Source organism: Coenobita brevimanus, chromosome 57, assembly GCF_032717465.1.
Source record: "Coenobita brevimanus isolate Jiangsu-jjx chromosome 57, ASM3271746v2, whole genome shotgun sequence".
Classification (NCBI taxonomy): Eukaryota; Metazoa; Arthropoda; class Malacostraca; order Decapoda; family Coenobitidae; genus Coenobita; species Coenobita brevimanus.
The window spans coordinates 2,498,369-2,522,501 of NC_137010.1; the positions used below are offsets into that span (position 1 = coordinate 2,498,369).

At 40.7% G+C, this 24,133-nt stretch overlaps 1 protein-coding gene across 1 annotated transcript; it reads left to right on the forward strand.

Moving 5' to 3' along the window:
- Positions 1-344: 344 nt before the first annotated feature.
- Positions 345-7,036, forward strand: LOC145402186 (dnaJ homolog subfamily C member 4-like). Its single transcript, XM_080274303.1, has 6 exons — positions 345-399; positions 868-975; positions 1,611-1,704; positions 2,763-2,947; positions 4,754-4,930; positions 6,856-7,036. Exons 2-6 carry the CDS (start codon positions 875-877, stop codon positions 7,034-7,036), a joined length of 738 nt encoding a protein of 245 aa, XP_080130429.1. The 5' UTR covers positions 345-399; positions 868-874.
- The last annotated feature ends 17,097 nt before the right edge of the window (positions 7,037-24,133 follow it).

Sequence of the window (24,133 nt, forward strand, 5' to 3'; positions counted from 1 at the left end):
ATATTATGCTCAGGTATGTACCGCCGTAGAAAACCTTGACATTACGTAAACAATAACAAACACCAAAATTTGTCCGATCTCGCAACTCGACCTTATTCTAACTGGAAACTCAAAAAGCCTTCATTAAATAATGAAATACGCAATTGGTGCAAATTTTTGCACCAAGCTCTATATACGGATCCTTAAAAAGTGGGAAATATTAAAATGTGGGAAGCCATTCACATGTATAATATCAACCTAAGTCGGCAAGAGGAAATCGGTGGCAAGCTCGTCTGCGGTTCTCAGTGAAAGGTCGGCCAGCAACCTAACTTAAATTACATTTTTGGTGTTGATTGCGATGTCTTGGTGATTTTAGAGGGTAGAGGAGAAAAATGTAATATCTGGTGGATCTAAGACAAGGTAAGGCATGTCTGTAGCATTAAATGAAGATCAGAATTGGTTGTTCGTCGTTATTGAATGCAAAGGTGCTGTAGGTTCACTACTGGGATTTTGGTAATTTTCTTTAGGCATAATACCCAGTCATCTCCACTGACGGTGTACTTAGGGCTGGTATGGCGGTTACTTTACTGCATGGGTATATAATGGTGACCAAGGCCATTTATAAATAGGTAATGACTGGTTATGCATATTGTTATATAACATTCACTGGCCTGTTAGGCTCTGATTAGCAGCTATAGACTTTGGGGACCATACCAGGGCTAGTACTGATCTTTAATTGTAATAACTGTGGTAAAACTGGGAAAATATGTATAGCTGCTTCATTATAGATTCATCCAGTTCATCTCTGCACACCCAGTTATTATTTCTGTTCTCAGGAAAGAATATTCCACAGGCCCTCTTACTACCCCATATCACATAAAAAAACAGCGTGAAAATGCAGAGGAGCGTCGAATATGCGACATTAGGAAGGCGGCTGTTGATGAGTGGGTGTGCGTGGATGAGGTACCAGGCGGCATTACAGTTCTGCACAGCCAGGTGAGTAGAGGGTGTGGTTAGGTGGGTGTGAATATTAAGTGGTAAATATTGAGGTGGTGTCATAACTGATATTCTAGCATTTTCAACCATTTTCTGTTTATATCTCATCATTTGCTAACAGTTATCTTTGGTGACGCTTCCATCAGAAATTGACTCCTTCTCCTCCTCAGGCTCATTAATCCTTCCTGGAGGGTCATTATCAACCCCAGGGATAATTTTACAATGAAAGTGTTGTAGAAGAAAGGGGCTAAGCATTGGCAAATGGTGCAATAGAAACAGAAAACACTTCATAATACTTGCTAATTACCTGTATATTATCCAAGTCTGTGTGTGGGGTAGTATATATGTTGCAAGGTTCTGTATTCCCCAATCTTATTTCACTGTGCTATGACAACCCAGACAAGTATATATTATGTGTACTGAAACTTGTGTTTATTTGAAGTGTACAGTACATTAGTTTCAGGCTAACTTGGATTCTTTAAATAACAGACACAAAGCTTACATGCTGCTATAAGGGGAGCTTATTAAATAATGGTTTAGTTGGACAAGCTAATAGACATTAAGGTAATGTGATGTATATAGTTACAGAAAAGATACAGTAATATGACAGTAGTTAATAAATGTTGTTATTCCAGAGGAGCATACCAGAATCACTATGAAACCCTGGGCTTAAGCGAAGAATGCACTGCAACAGACATCAAAGACTCCTTCATCAAGCTGTCAAAAGAGGTTAGACCATATACAGTACAGGCTATTGAATTTCAGAACCAAGAGTCAACCATAGTGAGACACTTGGTAATATGGTGGTAGAGTTCTCAAATTAGAATGTGTTGTGGCCTCTGCACGACAGTTCGATTCCCAGAGGTAGCTAGAGGCTTTTCTATCATGTAAATGCTATGAGGGGCATATATCAATCTCCTGCCCTTAAATGTTTGGGAATTGTGGTAGATGGTGGCAACCTTCATCCACTCACTTGATATACAGTAGTACTGCCTACTTCTTCCTTCACCTTTATCGTTCTTTTTCTGTCTGTCCTTCTCTCTTCCTATTTCTCCCATCTTCTTGTCACTTTTTATTGGTCTTCTTTTCAGGTAGCTATGCATTGGGTGACAAGCCTAATGGTTTCCTGCATGCCAGGAAACCATTTACAGTGCTATATGGTAACCATATAACCAACCCACATGTGTTCTCTATGTTTCAGCAAGTGGGTTGACGGAGGGTTAGTGCCTGTCCCCATAAAACCACAGACTCAAAGACAAACAGCCACCCTTATGAGATTATGGCGTCTCGCTATAGATAGACAGACAGACTACCGTAACCTAACCTCAGGCCACTGTCCTCTGAAGAGGACAAAATGAGATTGGCCGTTTACCATACTAAGGGCATACTTTATACCAAAACAGCATTACAAGCGTTACAAATAGATTGCCTTTTTTTTTTTTTTTTAATAAAGGCAAATACACAGCTATGATTTTTTTATACTAAATGATTATCATCATCATTATCTGGACCTCCTTTCCCACCCTGGGGCAGGGTGAGGAGTAGCAATGTCCAGACAACCCAAATTTGCCCAAATCAATGGGCCACGCTTCCATTCATTCACTATTCAAGCCCATGGAATCCAGGCTCTATCTGATATGCCAAAAACATTCACCACGTTCTGTAGCTTCACACAAATATTACAAGTGGATTGCTGATGGATGTGATGATTATAGTGTACAGTACAGAATTTAAACAGTGAAATTGCTTCAAATGTTGTTCTCTGATGTATTCTTCTCCATTTTCAGCTGCACCCAGACAAAAACCCAGGTTCCCCCGAGTTGCACAAACAATTTGTGGCAGTGAATGAGGCATACTCAATCCTCAGTCGGCCTCACCTCCGCCAGAACTATGACTTGGAGCTTAAGATTGGGAGACGACCAGATATGTATGATCATGGGGGTATAAGAACCAATGCACCACAGCGGAATGTGTGAGTCGTGTGACAGTGTACTTTCTCAGTAACTACCTAGCAGGAAAATAGTTTAAGTTTAGCTTAGTGGTTGATGGGAGCAGGGCAGTGAAATGGCGGGGGACAGGGCGACGTGGAGGCGATTTGTTTGTGGCCACCCCAAACGGGATTGAGGCGTCTGGCAATAGATATATAGATAGATAGATAGATGTAGTGCTACCATACCTTCAGGTGATTCTGTAGTGAGTGAGAAGCCAAATGATTTGTTCCCATGAAACCATTTACTAAACTGGGCTGTAACCATATAACCAAATGGATGCCTGGTGGTCAGGTGGGTTAAGGCACTCCAATAAGATATGTCTCATAAGGATTTACATCAAAGGAGTATTTTCGTTTTCCAATTAGCATAGAAAGAATTTCTAAGACTAAAGGGGTTAATGTAAGTCTTTTGAGATGGAACAGCTAAGGGAAATGCATGGGGTGATAGACTGAGGACAGTATATATGTATTAGATTGACAGTATATACTGTATGTATTAGATTGACATCAAAATGAAAAGTACTGAACCACGATGTGATAAAATTAGAGTGTATGCTGGAAGGGAACTAATGGAGGACTGAAAAGCTGTGTTGAGCTGAGATAAGACAACATGGTACTGTAGCATGTCTGTATAGTGTTACTGGATCATTCAAGCATATTTGACTCCTTGTTGTTGGGGAGTGGAGAAAGAGAAACAGACTGAAGTGTGGGGACAATTTACACCTCTTCTGACCAACACTCTATTTAAAAAAAAAAAAAAAAAAAAAGAGAGAGAGAGAGAGAGAGAGAGGAAAAAAAAAGCTTCTTAGCATCTCTTCATTAGTGATTTATTTTACATGATTACACCATGCTGTTCCTGCATGTTATGTGTGTATCTCTCTCTCTCTCTATAATCAGCCGTCTGAGTGTCCACTGCAGGACTGGCCTATCCTGAGCAAAGTGGGGACGATACAGCCAATGTATCTCTACCAAGTGGCTTAGGCTGTGTGGTAAAGACTGTATGTAGGGTGAGAAGTGCTTGTAAGTGTAATTGTTGTGTTGGAGTGGCCTTAAATGTGTGTGTAGTCTGAACCATGTGTAATTGTCCCGTGCAAACCAACTGGGTGCAAATATACCTTGCAGTATGCGACACTGGTTCAACCACAGCACCCCTTGTGTCCACCATTGCAGTACGTGGCATAAAGAACACTCCCAAAGTTTATTACCCTGGCAGGGCGCAAACTCTCGTTCTTCAGTGTATGAAAACACACACTTTACCACTGTACCACAGAGACTCCATATATATATATATATATATATATATATATACATATATATTTTCCCCAGATAGCATAAATAAATATATTAGGATATAAGTGCACTATATAAAGCAGTAAATTGATAAAGAAAAGGTGCAAAAAAGGCTCCCAAGCTGAGAACAATGGGTTGTGGACAGTGCAGGGAGATGGAGCAACAAGATGAGTGCATATAAATGAAGGAATTGGAGATTTTACATAAGGAAAACCTGCTGCTGTATGGAAGATATTAAGAGCAGTATATAACAGTATGTGAGGGAGTTGAAAGTGGAAGAAGAATGATTGAGAGAGCAAAAGAGATGAGTCAGGATGATGCAGCTTAGAGTTTTCTATCATGGCCATCCCCTGTGTGGGAGTTCCCAGGAGAGAGCTTGTTGTATGTGAGATAGATAGATTTATTATTTCTTTGAGTTCCTTCACTTTTAAAGTAAGATAGACTGATAGAGTATTTTCACCATTTCCTCCATTTTATTATGCTGAACTTTTTTCTCAGGGTTTATGGTGATTCGAGCTTTTGGGAGAACAGAGACCGTGGAGAGGATCACAGATACGAGGAGCGGCCATACTATGGGGTTCGAGGCATAAACAAGAAGCTTCCTAACTCATACATTGCCGCCGGGGTTGTTATGTTCATGCTGTTGGGAGCAGCAATCCACTTCCTCATAGCTAAGTGAGTCTCTTGGGTCATAGAGTGAGTGCAAGTTGAGTTTTTAGATGCAGCATATCAAGGTTGTCATATTGTTCCTCTTTTTCAGCACAGTACTAAGTCTATGATATAATCAAATGAGTCTGTTTAATGTTGTTGGTGATTTCATATTTTACCTGCATTTTATGTGTGCTACATATTCCTAAAGGACTTTACAAACTTTAGCTTATACCTAATTTGTAGTTCACATGTTAAGGGTTTATTAAAGTTTAGATGGTGATGTACTTATGCCAAGTGAGGTGTGACTGTCACATTACTCAGGGTATTTTGAATCTAAAGTTAACCCTTGCTGAGCTGTAGACCTCATATGAGGCACAATGAAGGTCTGCATGGGCAAAGCTGCCAGCCTCATATGAGGTACAATTCACTGATTATGAAACAATTATTCAGGGGGGAGGTAAACTGCCTTACAAAGAATCTGCGCAGCATGGGTTTGTGCCAGATATCCCATTCCTCTGATACACAATAGTTATATTTACATTTTTTTTCCCCGAGTAAATCTCATAAGTGACAATTTTGTTTTATTTATTTATATATTAATGTTTTGAATGACCTTAATGATATGTGCATGTGTCAGCCTTGTTTACTTGTTAGTTCTTCTCATCACTTGGTAGCACATCTATTCAGTCTCCAAACCCCAATATGATATTGTAAGATCTCATCCTTTGTCTTTGTAGGTCTTCCCCTTGGTTCTCTGTCTTCCTCATTCACACCCCTAGATCTTTTCACTCAAGTTTCAGCCTCCATTCTCTCTACATTTCAAAAACACCTCCAGAACCCTATTTTGCATCACATCACGAATGTATTGAATTCCCATCAGAACTCTCTGTTGCTCATTCGTAGCAGTCATTCGGAAAAGCACTACACACTCATTTCTCCATCATCATCTCTCAAAGTTCTGACTTTCATATGTCATCCTCCATTCCACCCAAGGTTACACAAACACAATGCATTACACTTTTCACATAGCTATGCCACATACAAGTTTCCTTTAGTGTGAAGGGAAAGTCTTCACACTGTCAAGAATGGTGACAATTCCATGAACTTCTTCCTTCCCCTCGTAATCGTAGAAGTGGATTACCACTCTTTGCACATCTAGCAGTTTTCCATCCCCCACCATACATAGCTACATAAAACTTCCCATAACCCATTCCTGTTCACCATGTCATATGCTTTTCCAGATCTGTAAATGCCATAAATACATTACAGTCCTTCTGGCATGCTTTGTCTTCCATCTGTTTTCCTGCTAATATTTGATCCTTATCTCCCTTACCACACCTAAAACCACTCTCTTCATTAATCATTGGACACTGATGAATTCGTTAACTTCTCACTAATTTTTCTTCTGTATAGGCCTATCTCTTTTACAAGACTTAGCAGATACATGCAGTACTGCACAGTAGACCCTCACTTTAGTGGACATCAACAGACCAGATATCTGATTTAACAGACACCACGAAGGCCACTGAACTTCCATCGGCTATAACGAACAATGTCCGTTAAATGGGTCACAATACATGTGTTTCCTACTCCCCAGTGGGGAATTCAGTCACATTTACACAGTCACAGTCTGGGCTGAGACTACTATACATGCATGAGTCTTCTACACATCTACAATCTGTTCCTTGGGGTAGGCTGTTAGCCATGGATGGCAGCCAGCCTTGGAGTGGCAAAACAACAATTTCAAACCTGAGGCTCAAGGTGGGATATGGTCATTAAAAAACTTTTCCAGGCTTATTTGGTGGCACACTAGTGGAGCTGAAGCTTCAAGGCACCCAGTATCCCTATTTATTGCAATCAGCAGATAAAAAATGGCTTACACATACATGCATAGCCAAGGCCTTCAAAAATGTAACTGTACTGTACTGATATGTAATCATATATTTCAGAGTGTCAACAGATTATGTCCTTGAGCAACTAAATCGACGTGACCAAGAGGCAAGTCGCCACCATTTTCTTGCCAGGGAGCGGGCAAAAGCCAATGGTACTGAGCTACAGGTGGCTCTAATAAGGGAGCATATTGAAGCCAACAATCGACGAAGAGGCAGGCCTACCATACCTAATGAATGAGATTGTGAGGACATTGAAAAGTGAAGCACCCATTTTAAGTTATACATGTTGTGCAGGATTTGCAAGTTATGTGGTATTAGGAGTCGAATGAAGATGGCAGTTACGCTGGTCTGAGGTATATACAGTCACGACTTGGTATACGAGGATTTGGTATACAGTAAATCAACAGAGCAATGAAGTAAAAGTTATGCCCAGTTTCAGGTTAATGACTGTGTGATACACTTCTACAATAATTGTAGTCACTGCTTGTGACAGTCCCATGTGTACGCGGTGTCATCCACACAAGCTGACAGTCAGACATTTGGACTAAGACCACCACCCAGTGTTTGCATGAGGTGTGATCATCTCCCTTTCATTCCATCTCAGGTGTACAAGGCTACTGAAATGCCATGGTCTTTGCCAGATAACAGTGCAAGTGCACAACAAATAGTGCGGTGTGCAATATTAACCCTTTGAGATTTCAGTGACAGGTTCGGGCATCATTTCAAGTCCAACCTCTGAGGTTATGATGACGTGTTAATGCATCATTTTAAGATACTTTTTTAATACTGTATATTCATCATAAATCGCATTTAAGCGTCATAACTTCAACTCATCATTTTGGCTTTTTATTTTCATTGTTTTCCTTTTTGAACATACTGCAATAAAGTACAACTATTCAGCTTTAAAATTACACCAAAACCAGCATCTATCATGAAAAATATATTTACACAGACCAATCTAAGATAAAGATCACCCAGCGAATGTGCAGCTGAGAATCATACATTATTGTGCATATTTTTTCATTTCCTTTACCATGCAATAACATGCATAAATAGCCATAAACTATATATACCTGTATATAATTGTAAAGGTAATTTATCATAGTTTTGCAAGGTTCAAACCATTTATTTACAGTATCTTTATTACTTTATTCTTGGCAGATATTTTTCTGCGGCAAGGTATAAAATTTTTGTTTTTTGCCTAAATTCAACTTGTCATTTTGACATTTTAATTTCTTTGTTTTTTTTTTTTTTTTAGGATACTACGATAAAGTACAACCATTCAGCTTTAAAGTGACACCAAAACCAACATTCTGTCATGAAAAGTGTATTTACACAGACTTATCAAAGAAAAATATCATGGCACAGAGATGCAGGTCAGTGTGAGAGTGTGTGACTCTAGGACAGACATAATCTGATCGGGGCTGAAACTTGATAGATTTAAGTGGAGTGATAACTTTTTGTGTAAAAATACTGAAATTTGCGACTTGGAAATCATGTTTGGTAGGGATGCTGCCCCTAGTGGAATGCGTGATGCTACTGAGGGTGCCAAGGCAAGTTTTTTTTTTTTCTTTTTAATTAAAGGTTCCATAGCCCTTGACCCCCAATGTATCCCCATTGAACCCATGTTAATATACCGGTATATGGTATATCGGTATATGATAAATCAGTGTGCAATAAGTTTTCACTCAACGTAACCCCATCGCATACCGAGTCGTGAATGTATTCATTTAGAACATTAATTTGTCGCTGCAGATGTAAACTACAGTACAGTGATATGGCCCAGCAATGGAATTTAGGACATCATGTGGAATATTCTCAGTAGTCATAGAAAATCAGGAAGTGGGTTGACTTTGATAGCATCTTTAAGTGGGAATCAGGTTGATGATGATGATGATGATAATGATGATTTACTCTTAAGACTGTGAAGCTCAGTTGTCATTAAGTTAGACATTAGGATCTATGAAACTGAAAACCCCAAAAGAATCCAGTAGCATATAATATTTTGTGATATAGCAAGTTAACTTATTCACCTTTCCATGTGGATTCAGAAAATTATTTACAGTATATTATACCTGTTTTTCTTGCTCTACCCATTTACCTTTTTCCATGTGGACATCTTATCACATTCATAGTTTCCCAAATCATGCTCATCTACAAGGACCTTCTCGGTTTGGTGTTTGGAACTTAAACCAGTGAAAAACAGAGGTCATGCCCAAGCTGAATAAAATCGTTTTGTGGGAGCCTGATGAGAGTTGAGTGATGCTGCTGATTGTTTTCCGTTTTGCTGTGAAAATTTGGCCCTAAGCGAAATGCTGTAACCTTTTGTAGCAGCAGCCAGAACTGAATAAAGGCATCATTTTACTGATGGAGATAAGGATAGAGTCCAACCCTTTCAGAACAAGAGAATCTGTTTAGCTGAACATTGCATAATTTACATTTATACATTTTGGAATTTAATTTAGAGCTATTGCAAGAGTTTCAACACAACCTAATTAACATAGGCACTTTTAAAAATGTGAGGTCAGTGTAATTTTAAAACCCAATTTTGCACAATGGCTGTAACTGAACTTACTAATGCAGGATCAGTTTTCATTAATGCAAGATTATTTGTGTTCATGCAATTTTATCTAGAATTATTATGTAATACCAGTCTGCAAAGGTGTGAAGGCATGGTGCACTGGCAACTAATAACAGGAATCAGGCTATTGACACACAAGAGGGACTCGGCCTCCATCCCACATTAATTTGAGATGTCTGTATCTTGTGAATATGATTATGAATGATGTGAATGTGTAAGGCAAAGTATAATGTGCATGATGAGTGTTGTGTGTAGGTGTTTTACAGTATACTATTTGTAGTGTTGCTACTTTGACCCCTACACTCTTACGAGTGCCGATTAAAACAAAAGCGATATCCCTGGGCTGAGGGGGTTATTGATTTCATTTCTAATACAGCCCTGCAGTGACTTACCAAAGCCAAATAAATAAAATCATCTGACAGTTAACATAATATAGAGTATACCTGAGCTGAAAGGGTTGTGGCTAAACTGTTATCATATATTTTTCTCCATGGATCATCACCTCAGTGTTTAGAAGGCCTGTAACAAAAAAAGACTTCCTTTGCAACCTTGTTCAAAATAAAGTAGTACAGCCCTTCATTGCATCCTTCTGTCCTTCATCATTAAGTGTATTACTCCTCCTTCATAATAATCTACTACTACAACCTATCCTTCCACGCCATCTTCAGTTTGCCTTTCCACAACTCATCCTTTTCACTTTTGTATGTATGGAATATATAGTTTTAGACACTGCTTGAAATCCAGTGTTAGTAAACTGTTTGATATATTAATGGCAAAACTGTACTGACTGCTTTACCAGTGATGGAAGTATCACTATGTAGTTAAAGTTATGTGAGTTAATTTATGATATATGTAAGATGTTTACGTCCTTCACTGTAATGATTTCCATTCAAAGGACTTGGAGTGTGGCACTGTGTATGTTACCTCTGACATTTGCTGAAACTTGATCAGTTGTATGGCTAAGGTGAAAATGACAAACAATTTTTTGTGTAGTTAGGCTTTGAAGTGAGTTAGTATGAACCGTTTGGTAGTGCTGAAACGAGTTGATGTATTTGCCTTTGTGACAGTAATTCAGACAGGTTTCATTTTTTAGAGTTGGAAACAGTGCAGAGGTTTTAAAGTCAGAAGAAAAGAGTGTGTTATAAATAGAGGCAGTTGATGGGATTGTGTATGAAATAAGAATAGTGATAACACATTACACAAACATATCTTCCATAAGGGTGGTGTTATTTTTTTTTTTAGGTATTATACTTTACAGTAGAGAGAGTATATCCATCCATCCATCATCCAATTGTTTTTTTGTCCCATCAGGTGCATAGGACTGAATATATATAGTACTGGATGTAAGGTTAGGATGATGATATCACCCATTATTAATATATAATTTTTTTGAAATTTATTATCAGTATTTATAGACTAATACATGTGTATATAGACTGAGGATATTTCTCACAGTAGAAACTAGCATGTTATTCATTCACAGATTTTGTGCAGAATACCATATCTGCCTGAATTGTGTTGGTATATATTGTCTACCTAAAAGCTGCCTGACATTGCACTACAGCACACCAAACTCATGATTTTGTAGGTTATGTGTGGCATGTAGGTTCACTGAAAATTTTGTGTGTGCAACTGTTGTAGGAAACTCATTATGATGTGTGATGGAAATAGATGGGAACTTAGTCTCTCCTGGACTGACAGTTGGCCAGAGCAGTGTTTTGGGCATAGTCAAAGCTTGCATGATACTCTGGCTAATAAAGGCATGGTGCAAGTTGTATTATTTTTATTATTAATATTATTATCATGTCCATTTATCTTTTGTCTAATTCGTTATCTCCAAATTCATCCTCTTATGCCACTACTTATCTTACCTCCTTCCCACCTATCTGAGCCACATTCCATCATATACTCCTCCATTTAGTAATTTATTAGTCCTCTAAGTCTCAGATCAATATCACTTCCATAAACTTTGCATCCCTGCCATTCGAGTTTGAGAATACAGAACAAATGATTTGCCCTGAATATTTGCAGCTGCTGGTCAAGAATTACCTTCTTCCTTTATATTCTTAATAATCTTTTGCTGCCTTCTACAGTGGACTAAAGCTTTAAAAAATGTGGAACAGTATGGTTGCTTTATGGTGATCCCCAATAATCCAACCTTGAAGAGTATATCCTAGAAAAAAGGTGTTTTGCATGCAACCTGCTGAAGGATATCGTAGTATTACACATTAGAAATTTTGAGAGTGTATGAGAAACATGTTAGAATAAAGTAGCCAAGGGGTATGCTTGAGGGGGGAGCAACGTGTGGATGATGATGATGATGATGATGTTGATGGAATAAAGGGGACACTCTCAAAAGGTACCATTATGTGGCTGTAATGTGTTCAGTAATATGAGATTCTTTGCTCAGGGAATGACAGTTTAGTACCCACAAGATCTGAGACTGCTTATTATTGCATGCTAGATATTCCATTTACATATTTTTTTGCTGATTGGATTACATTATCCTTGTTCAGCAGAAACATGGAATTATTTCAAGTGTAATGTAAAGCTGAGGATGTCAGAGCAGCAGTTTTCGTGCCATTTAATGTATAATGCAATTTTGTGGTATTTATTTATTGATATTTTCAAAGATTATGGTGTGTCACTGAAGACTTGGATTTTCTCTTATTTTTTAGATTAATTGTATCAGCATTACTGATGTTGTATTTGAGTTAACCATTACTCCCAGTCATTCATGCATGCAACAGGTCAACTCTGGAACTGTCTTCCTCTGTTTGTATTTCCTACTACCTATGACCTCCAATCTTTTAAATGCAGTGTCCAGGTATCTCAAAATGAACGGATCCTGAATTTGTCTTTCTATTGTCTAGTTTTTATTTTTCTTGGAGGGAACAATTTGCAGGCTGCTATACTTTGGTTCCTTCCTTTTTGCATTATATTAAAGAAAAAGAAAAAAAATGATACCTCAAAAAATGCACAGGATTCTATAATTGGTTTATATGTATGAAGTTGTGACGGTATTATACACATACAGTATACTGTACTTTCTATAATGCAGTATATACTTTATTGGCCTGCCAGCTGGAGTAATGGTAGAATAAAGGGAGCTGTATTACCAGTGACATAAGCAGCTGTAAAGGCACCACTGCTGTAATGTCATCTCTCCTGTTAATAATCAGCACACTTCAAGTAATGTGCTATGTGTTCTAAGTATGTAGTGTCACTAAGGAAGATGTGCAAGACATTTACTGACTGGTGACTGAGTGGAATGGTGGTGACTTAAGCGTTATGTTGCTGATGAAAATGTACAAGCAGAACCAGAGAGCTTTCTGTAAGCATAGAAGACTTTGCCATTCTGCTGCATCTGTCACCTGCCAGGCTTATGCATGCACTTAACACTCGTAAAATATATGGCAGATTTAACTTGTTAATTTGAATTCCAAGAGTGTCTTTTACATTTTATTCTTGCCATTCCAGTTATTTTATTTTTCTTATTTATTTATTTTTAGGAGAGATTTTTCAAACTGGAGAGGTATATATTTCCTTTATTAAGGCCTTTCCTGAGCTAGATAAAATCATTTAGAGGTAGGAAAAATAAACTAAAATAAGAAATCATCAAAGTGATAGGGTTAAAGCACATGGATGACCTAGGAATTCTTGGGGTCAGCCAATCACAAGAGTTAACAAAGACTGCACTGGTTCGGCAGGTGACAGAAACAGTGTAATGGCAGAAGCCGTCTCATCTCCGTTCACTGTAGGGGATGGTAGGAACACGACAGACTGCTTTCTCATTTCTGCACAAACCTGAATCCTATTGTCAGTAAACATAACATTTCAAAAACCTGTTACTGGTGTGTATTCTGATTTATGACAGCATTTGGTCGATTAAAAGATGTGGTAAAATGACTTATTTTTGTATTGTAGTGAATACTGTAATTCAGAGGTGTATGAGAACTGGAATAAATAAGATGGAAGTGTGTAGGTGTTCTCTCTGCCTATATGTATACTGGACAATACTTATTTTGAACCCTGGATTACTTGGATGTGATCAAGATAGGTTGCAGGAATACAAAGAAATACAGTCATTTTCATCGTGCACTTCTTGAGATCATTTGCCAAGGTTATGTGGAAGGTATGTGTTTGTTGTCAGAAAGGGAGGTTCTTGAAGTGATTATGTTAACTGTGTTCTGTGTGGGGCAGCAGTATATCAGGGATGGAGTGATATATTTGTGAGCGGTACTTTGTGTTGGCACCGAAACAGTGGAGGACGGTGCCCATACAAATAAATGGCAAGGTAAATCATTCAAGCAATAGTATTCCTTATTTCTAGACAAGCAAAACTTGTACAGAATTATATATTACATTAACAAGGTGCAGTACTAATATGATGATGATGTCGACGATGATGATGATGAAGACAATGATAATGGTGATGATGATGATGAAGACAATGATGATAATGACAAAGACAATGATGATGATTACTAGTGGCTTAAGTGTCAGTTGTGGAGAAGTCTGGGTACTGTGTGCATTGGTTCAAATCCCTGAGAGGCATTTGCAGGTTACTGATCACGTAATTTTACCAGTGGCATTGACCAGTTACCTATCATTTAACCCCATCAGCCCAAGGATGTCTTTTTCATTACATTTTAGTTAATGTCATACACTTTGATTCAACTTATGATACTCCTCTCATAGTAAGGGTGTTGATGAATACTATACCTAGCCCCTCAAGTTTGAACAATTTTTCTTGGGGTGAGTAAAATCATCTAGGGGTAGTATCAGTAGTGAAACCAGTGGACTGAGGTTGAAGCCGACCACTGCCTGCAGTTAATCGTTCTTTGTGAGGATAGGGAGGAAGCTAAGGGACAATTGTAGAACAGGGCAGTGGAGTTGCCCAGTTATATTGGTGCCACCTCATAAAGGCCTCCCTCACCAGTATCCATCCCTCAACAGTGGCAAGAATGATATAAGAAAGACATCCTTAGGCTGAAGAGATTACCATTCAAGATAGCAGGAGCTTTGACTTTGGGCTGCTGTGGCTCTCAAGTAGCAACATACGACTGACTGTGCTACCTCCACAAAATTTTACCATTATGTCTACGCAACGTCTCCCTCGCACCTCCCCCCCAACTCCCCAACATCCCCCCACCTCCACCCCTCTCTCTGGCACCATGACCAACCTCAACATCAGTTATCACTTCGTCTGACCACCACACAGGAGAGAGAGAGAGAGAGAGAGAGAGAGGCAGTGTGTGTGTGTGTGTGTGTGTGTGTGTGTGTGGTAGGAAGGGGAAACAGGGTGAAAGGTGGGAGTCTGGGAAACAGGGTGAAGGGTGGGAGTCTGGGAAACAGGGTGAAGGGTGGGAGTCTGGGAGAAGGGAAATAGGGTGGAAGTGGGAAGGGGAAATAGGGTGAAGGGTGGGAGGATGAGGGTAGGGAGGAGGAGAGAGGGTGATGGGAGACGGTATGAAGAGGGCGCTTGGTGGGGGGGTCAGGGAGGGGTGAGGAGGAGGGGTCAGGTAAGGTCAGGTTGCTGCTCACACCTGTACTGTCTATCTGTCACCCTAGTAAATCAACTCCTTCAGTATGATGACGTGGTTTTCAGAAGTCTTAATGATGATGATGATGATGATGATGATGATGATGATGATCATCATCATCATCATCATCATCATCATCATCATCATCATCATCATCATCATCATCATCCGGACCTCCTTTCCCACCCTAGGGCAGGGGGGAGTAGCAATGCCCAGACAGCTCATAATTTGCTCACACCGATGGGCCACGCTTCCATTCACTGACCATTCAAGCCCCCGGTATCCTGGCTCTATCTGATACGCCAAAACCATTCATCACTTTCTGTAGCTTCACAGAAACGTATCCGATGAAGTCAATCCGGACGCTGCCACGTTAAAAAGGGGTGCCAAATTCCTGATCGTGCGCTTCTCCTCAATACAGTATTCATCCAGCCAGCTCGATCTCTTGTCAGTTCCCTAGCCTCACTGACTTCCAAACCTCTCTTCCTCACACACTCTTCCACCATATCTCTCCACCTTCTCCTTGGCCCACCTCGCCTCCTCCCTCCTTCAAATTCGCTCAGATATACCTTTCTCACCACTCTATTGTTATCAATTCTCTCCACACGACCATACCATCTCAGTACATTCTCTTCGATTCTGGTGTCCCACCGACTTCCTCACTCCACACCTTTCACGAATCACATTATTTCGTATCCTATCTACTCTCTTTATTCCACATACATCCCACAACAGTCCCATCTCCACTGCTCTTACTCTTGACTTTTCATTTTCATGCTACACCATAGCTCACATCCATATGTTAAAGTTGGCACTAACACTCCCTCATGTAGTAATCATAACGAAAACAATCATTAAAATTTACGAACACTCAAAATCCCCCCCCCCCCCAAAAAAAAAAAAAAAAAAAAAACATCAATCAATAAAGCATTACTAAACATTTAATCTCATATGCAACAGTAGGCAGGAAACCCAGACAACAATTACACTGATAAGAGATAAAAGTGTGCTGATTTAATGCTGCTTGTCTGATTCCATGCTGAGTTTCGTCTGGCGCGGTATGAAGTCATGCTGATGATGAAATGAGGCAGCCCACCTGTACTCCTTAAAATGACGCAGTATGAGGATAAGTGTGAACATGAAGGGCGATAAGTGCAGTATATGGTAGTGTGGTTAAGTGTGTGTTATAGTTGTGATGAAAATAGGTGAAGGTGTGGTAGGTACAGTATGGTAGTGTGTGTGATGGAAGGTGCAATTGTGGTAGGTGTGAGCATAAAAGTGTGAGGCAGAAGTGGCTATGTGGTGGTGTGAGTGTGGTAGTGTGTGAAGAAAGGTATGAGTGTGGCACTGAGAAGTAGGTGTGGTACTGTAAGCGTGGTAGTGTGAGGTAGGTGTGGTAGTGTGAAGAAAGGTATGAGTGTGGCACTGAGAAGTAGGTGTGGTAGTGTGGTAGTGTGAGGTAGATGAGGTAGTGTAAGCATGGTAGTGTGTAATAAAAGGTGTGAGTGTGCAGTTAGCAAAGATGTGAATGTGAGTGTGTAAGGTAGGTGTGGTAGTGTATGAGGTAAAAGTGGTAGTGTGTGGTAGTGTATGAGGTAAAAGTGGTAGTGTGTGTGGTAGTGTATGAGGTAAAAGTGGTAGTATGTGTGGTAGTGTATGAGGTAAAAGTGGTAGTGTGTGTGGTAGTGTATGAGGTAAAAGTGGTAGTGTGTGTGGTAGTGTATGAGGTAAAAGTGGTAGTGTGTGGTAGTGTATGAGGTAAAAGTGGTAGTGTGTGTGGTAGTGTATGAGGTAAAAGTGGTAGTGTGTGTGGTAGTGTGGTAGTGGATGTGGCAGTGTGGTGCTGTATGGTAGTGTGGTAATATGTGTGGCAGTGTGGTGCTCTGCGTGGCCGTCACGTGAGGTCAGTGACGCCCTACCGTGACCCATACGGTGAAATCAATGACCGCTAACCTTATCACCGTCACTGTTTCACCACACACTATTTTTTTTCCACGTCTGGTAATAAGATAATCGCCTGCCCTATCTTCCTTATCAAAAAAAAAAAGAAAAAAAAAAGAGAGTGAGTCAGTTTTCAATATTTCTAGTTTCGTGTGCATCAGGGATTTTAATAAACTTTCAGATAAATAAGTCTACACAGCAGTTTACTAATCATCACAAATAGTTTTCATTTTTTTTTTTTTTTAGTGCGGCTGGGAAATAAAAGCGATGCAAATGTATAAAAAAGTATACTCTCTCTCTCTCTCTTTTTACTTTAACTTGGCCAAAATTTTCGTCCTTTTGCAGTCCGTCTGTTTTTCACATACACGCATTGTTACAGTCACTAGTTTTGTGATCACCAGAAAATTATAAGGCTAGACATGTTGACAGCCAGAAGTATTAATCGCCCCAAATTTTTATAGTTATAGATTTTGATAACCAGGACTTTTTAATGTCACCTTTTCCATACCTTTTCCATATTTACACCCATCCGCAGTGTGTCCAGGCATCTCGAAATGAAAGGATCTTGAATTTCGTTCTCTTTTGTATTTTTTTTTTTTTCCTCGGAAGGAACGTTTAGTGGGCTCCTGGCCTTTGGTTCTTTCTTTCTTGCATTAAACAATAAAAATCTTCAACTGACCCAATATGAGGTTTAAATTACAGCCTCATACAAACATTTTAAGACACCAAAACTGCTCAACTACACAGGCTTACACAATATATTCACACACACACACACACACACACACACACACCCCACTAACCTGCGGGTGGTACTCAAAATGGCTAACAACTGGTAACCAAAATGGCGCACATGACCCCTGTTCCCTCCCCCCTAACAGTGGACATGTGGGTTTTTGGTGTCAAGTGCCAGATAACGCCGCTAGGGGGCCGATGCGCGACCTGTACTGATAACGTTAAAGACGGTGTGTGTGTGTGTGTGTGTGTGTGTGTGTGTGTGTAGTGCTAAGGTGTGGGTTTATTTTACTATCTTTGAGTATCGTCAGCCTTCTTTTCGTCTTATCATTTTCATCGTCATCACTTTCGTCATCATTTCTGTTGCCTTCATCAGTTTTATTTATACCATCATCATCACTGATATGTATAATTACTGAAGGAGAGTCTGTAAAAAGGCGCAATTATCAGTGGGGAGTGCCACTTATAGCAGCTTTTGAAGATTAACAATCGTCGCTTACCACATATTAAAATAGCCAAAAAGGACTCCAGAGAGAGGGAGGGGAGGCCAAGGATGAGATGGAGGGATAGGTTGGAGAGGTATAAGAGAGAGGGGGGTGTGAACTGGGGGCATTGCAGTGAAATGGCGGGGGACAGGGCGACATGGAGACAACTTGTTTGTGGCCACCCCTTTACGGGATTAAGGCGTCTGACAATAGATAGATAGACACAAAAAAGGGGAGGCAATAGGACGGTAGTTTGATGATTAAAGATTTACGTCAACTTGTTCAGAGGCTGTCAATGTCTAGCAATACAGAAAAACTCTCGCTAAACTCTCGACAGGACGGCAATTACGGAACAAACGTAAGAAAAATAAATGTAAGATCACAAGCGGAGCGTCTCTGTCGGGCCCTTATCGTTCAGGTCAGAAACACTTTGGAAATACAAGAGATTAGAGCAACTGTACAATAATTAGAGGGCTGAGAGCAGTGGCGTAGCTAGAGGCTTGAGAGGGCCTAGATCTCCCACTCAGATCACTGCCTCCCACTGCCCCGCCCTTCCATTTGAATTTTGGATTATTCAGAGTGCATACTGTACTGAATGGCCTTCGAGAATAGGACTTGACCTCACCTTGCCCCCTCCCCCCAATGGATGGAACAGGTCACCCCTCGCCAGGACAGGTTGAACGAAAGCAAACTTTTTGTAACAAAGAAAGATGCAAGTTGACAAAGGCGATGAGGGTTTGCCTAGAAATGATTAGCGTTGAGGCCAGCGAGAGGCGAGGGTAGGCTATCTGACGAACATACTTTATCATTTAACAAGATAAAGTCAAAGGATGTAACTCGAAGTACAGAGAAAATTAGGCAACATTTTGAACAAAGAATTTAGCTTCAAATGAGGAGACAGCAACAGAATCGTTCAAATGAAAAAGCGAGAAAGACAAGAATATGTAATGTTAAGAAATTGTTGCGGCATTTCAAAGTGAGTTGATTTTTTTTTTCTTTTACGAGCAAACCTTTACATACATCACAAATTACTCTACACCGAACCTGACCCAGTTACTTGTACTGTATATGGAACCAAGATGGCGGAACTGGCCCCTAGCAGCTTTGTCTTTGTATCGACCACCTGCGTGTTATCATACGTAAAAAACAGGTTGATATGCCACTCACACCTGCGGGGGAAATATAGTCACCTGTGTGTGTGTGTGTGTGTGTGTGTGTGTGTGTGTATGTACGTGAGTGTGCGTGTGTATGTGCGTGTGTGTACCCACCTAGTCTCTCTTGGCAACAGGGGATACCCCCCCCACACACACACTCTACCCAGCAACACACCCTATCAGTCTTTCTCTCGAGGTAACACAGAACATTCCAACACACAGTACGTCACAGTAACAAAGAACGATAGAATGACCACTGCCTGGCAATACGAAGAACTACAGATGAACACAGTACTTCATGATAGAACAGTTCAGAATTTCAGTGTGAGCTTGGAGAACGAAAAAAAAAAAAGTTTGGAAGTAGAACAATTATTATAAGGGAGGGGAAAAAAAAGTGATTGGCAGTAGCAGAGATGGAGAAAGGGGAAAAAAATGATACAAATCTGATAATAATGTATTTGGAAGCAGAACAGATGAACAGGGAAGAGGGGTTGAAATAGAGAGAATTTGGATGTAGAAGATAGTCACCTGTGTGTGTGCGTGTGTGTGTGTGTGTGTGCGTGTGTGTGCGTGTGTGTGTGTGTGTGTGTGTGTGTGTGTGTGTGTGTGTGTGTGTGTGTGTGTGTGTGTGTGTGTTTACTCCGTGCACTGTGAGCTGGTGTAAAATTGCCATCTCTCCATTGTAAATCCTCAACTGTAGCAATAGATTAAGACCAGAATCCATTGCTAGTCACGAAGAAGTGCTTTGAGGAGGATGCCGAGCCGTCGTAGTGTCTCATGTTAACACCAGAATTTGTTGCTAGTCACGAAGAAGTGCTTTGGTCAGGATGCCGAGCCGTAGTCTTATTTATGCTAACACCCAAATTTGTTGCTAGTCACGAAGCAGTGCTTTGAGGGGGATGCCGAGCCGTAGTATTATATTTCCATCACTGAATTTACGAGATACAGAGTTAAATAAGGACGAAAATCTTTGCCTATACTCTTTTCACACTAACTTGGCCTAAAATTGTCATTCCTCATCTTGAATGCCGAGCTATAACAAGAGGCTGACACTGATATATGATGCTAGTCACGAAGAAGTGCTATGGAAAGGATGTAGAGATGCAGTGCTGTCTTTCTCTGCCACTGAGCTTTGTGAAACGAGCTGCAAAAGGACGAAAATCTGGGCCAAGTTAAGGTGAAAGGGGTACAGATAAAATGAGTCAGCTATAGAAATACGTGTGGCAATGGAGTTAACGAGGGAGATAGGGTGGTTTCACTGAGAGAGAGAGAGAGAGAGAGAGAGAGAGAGAGAGAGAGAGAGAGAGAGAGAGAGAAGATGGATAAACAAAGACACGTAGACAAACAGACAGATAGACAGATAAAAAGAGAGAGAGAGAGAGAGAGAGAGAGAGAGAGAGAGAGAGATGATTGGCATGTAACTGACAAGGATAGACTCTGTGATAAGCCCCATATTCCCTAGCACCTCCTCCTAAGCGATTTATTTTTGGATATGGCACGTCAATGAACTTTTATACGTCACCTATGCTGAGTATGGCAACAGCAGAAGGATTTATACAACACAGGTGAGGACAGTACGGTGTAATAACCTAAATAAATCGCTTAGGAAAAGGTGTTAGGGAGAATACTTAAGTCATCATGATGCCTAGGAGATGACGGTGTCGGGGGAAGTACAGCGTGTGTGTGTGTGTGTGTGTGTGTGTACAGATGTGACTACACTTCCCTATTATTACAACATATACTTAGCGTGTGTGTGTGTGTGTGTGTGTGTGTGTGTGTACAGATGTGACTACACTTCCCTATTATTACAACATATACTTAGCGTGTGTGTGTGTGTGTGTGTGTGTGTGTGTGTGTGTGTGTGTGTGTGTGTGTGTGTGTGTGTGTGTGTGTGTGTGTGTGTGTGTGTGTGTGTGTGTGTGTGTGTGTGTGTGTGTGTGTGTGTGTGTGTGTGTGAGGATGAGGGGGTGACCTAGCAACGGAGTATCAGGAAATCGCCTCATATCACCTGACCCCACTCACCTTATCTTTTAACTGATCCTGATATGAATAAGTAATAGTGTCTGGAGCGCCTGGGTTGTTTTATCTGGGGTGAGAGAGAGAGAGAGAGAGAGAGAGAGAAAGATAGAGATAGATAGATAGATAGATAGATAGAGAGAGAGAGAGAGAGAGAGAGAGAGAGAGAGAGAGAGAGAGGATATACGTACTTTTGTTGAGCAAGGACAAGGTTGCACAGAGGTCATGTTGAGGTTATGGAAGCTCCCTAACACCTTTCCCTAATTGATTTATCCTTAATTAAATGACATCACGTATCGGTAGCCATAATAAAGGAAGAAAAAATACATAAAAATAAACATGAATAAAGATGCCACTTTACTGAAGAGGGCAAAGAAGAAGATAAGATGCTTGTGTGTGTGTGTGTGTGTGTGTGTGTGTGTGTGTGTGTGTGTGTGTGTGTGTGTGTGTGTGTGTGTGTGTGTGTGTGTGTGTGTGTGTGTGTGTGTTTCCAGGTAAGAACAGACAGCGGGATGGGGAGATAACCTGGGAATCATGGTGTAGTCACGTGGGGCTGGGGTGTACTACCATTATTACTACTAGCAGGGGGTACCCGGCATTCCCCCTCCCCCTCCTTATTTATCTTCCTCCTCTTGTCCCTTCCCCCCCCCATCTCTCTCTCTCTCTCTCCTTCACCCTTCTCCTGTTCCCCCTCCTTATTTATCTGTCTCTTACTACTCTGCCTCCCTCAAACCATCGGTCTTTTTGGTCTTAAAACCTTCCTTGGGTCATAAGACCAAAAAGGTGAACACTCTAATCCTGTTTGTTCTAGTTCAGTCTTTCTTTCTACTCCAGAAAGACCATGTACCTCTCATGCTTCTGAATAGGGATTATAAGAGGTCCAGGAACTTTCTATTTCAGCTTTCACAGACTAACGCAGTATTTGTGTGCACTTGTTTACTATTACCGGCGACTTAAAATGAACTCCGACCGGAGACCTCAAATGACCTCGGAGTCTACCTCGCATGGCCTATGTCCGAACTGGAAGTCATGTGAGTCTCCATGCCAAAAATTGGGCTGCAGGGGTACCCGGCGCTGCCCGGGCCAAAAAGGCCCGATCTGAATTTTGACCCCCCTAAAACCTTCCTTGGGTCATAAGGATTCCAGATATGTAGGTTAAGGCAAGGTACAACGAAAATTGAGGAAGTAGTTCGTGAACAAACATACAGACGCAAAGTGCCCTTTATATAGATTATTATTATTATTATTATTATTATTATTATTATTACTACTTTTCATTCCTTCATTCTTCCCTCGTCCTTCTGCCTACGGGTGACTTTACACTCCCTCTTCTGTCTTTCTTTCCTTCATTCTTTCCTCTTCCTTCTGCCTGTGGGTGACTCTACACTGAGTGACAAGCCAAATGGTTTCCTGTTCACCATTAAACCATTTACTACGCTGGGTGGTAACCATATAACCAAATTATGGCGCCTGGTGGTTTAGTGGGTAATTATGGCGCTCCAGTCGAATTGATCCGGTGAAGGTTTATATCCAAGGGGTGATTGAGGTTTATTGCTCACGTAATGCCTCTCAGGGATGAGTGAGGCTGGTTACTCTCATCTTAAATGTCAGGACCAACTTGCCTAACCCCGGGCTCTTACGCTCCTCATGGGGCAACGTAGTATTGGATGATGGATGGATGGAATTATTATTATTATTACTGTTACTATTATTATTATTATTATTACTATTTCAATGTATGTCTGAGCTTAAACTGGGCATTACTAAAACTAGCATGAATGAGAGAGAGAGAGAGAGAGAGAGAGAGAGAGAGATTTAAAGTATGACCAACTGTTATCACTAAACACGTATTTCCGAAGAATACAGTAGTCTCTCCCTAAAACCGATCGAGTCTACGTTTTCTTTAACTGTATAGCTCCCTAACATCTTTTCCTAGGCGATTTATTTTATTACACCTAACAGTCCTCTTCTGCATTACGTAAATCCTTCCAACATCGCCATACTCCACGTACGTAACATACACAGGGATAATAACTAACCACACCCAAAAATCAATCGCTAAGGAAGTGATGTTAGGGGCCTTTACCTGACAAGAGTACCAGCCAAGCCCTTTACGAATATACACCTGATCTGAACCAATTATGCTTACCTGAGCCTAATCCGATTCAGCTTATCTAGTAACCTTAACATAACAACCTAGCCGACTTAACCTAGAATTCCCGCTTACCTAACGATATAACTTAGATTCTAACTTTGCCCTTCCACCTAACTGCCCATGAAACCTAACCTAACCTAACTTAACCCAGCCCAACCTAACCCAACTTACTGACCTTATCTATAGTCTGTCTGTCTACACCTGTCGAAGATCCCTAATCCCTTTTTACAGCTTAGTTGATGGCCAGGTGTAGTCAGGTTGGAGGATGAATTTGACTAGTAACCAAGGAGACTCATCCGTGCCTCATAACTAAGGCTCATCCAGTTCCACGAGTTAGTAATGAAGGTGTGTGTGTGACCCAGTTTCGTCAGATGAGGTCAAATGAGCTAAAATTAATCAACCCTCACCTAACCTAACGCAATTTGACCCAGGCTAACCTCATCTCTGACCTGACCTAACCCAGCCATCCATACCTTGACCACGCCACTAACCCACCCTAAACCCACCCACATTATGCTCCCAACCCAACCCACCCAAAAGGCCCCATCTCCCAACCCCCCGCCACTAACCCACCCTAACCCCACCCACATTATTCTCCTGACCTAACCCAACCCACCAAGCAAGCCCCTTCTTCCTAACCCAGTGCCCTACTCAGCTAACACGACTGCTTAAGTACCTAACCTTATTTCTAACATTCTTTTTTAGCTTCTATTTCTGTAACG

Excerpts from the sequence above, each read along its gene's own strand:
- LOC145402186 (XM_080274303.1), top strand. The coding sequence starts at position 875 with ATGCAGAGGAGCGTCGAATATGCGACATTAGGAAGGCGGCTGTTGATG. Across the intron at positions 1,705-2,762 it reads TCATCAAGCTGTCAAAAGAG|CTGCACCCAGACAAAAACCC; the intron begins GTTAGACCATAT and ends CTCCATTTTCAG. Across the intron at positions 4,931-6,855 it reads ATCCACTTCCTCATAGCTAA|AGTGTCAACAGATTATGTCC; the intron begins GTGAGTCTCTTG and ends CATATATTTCAG.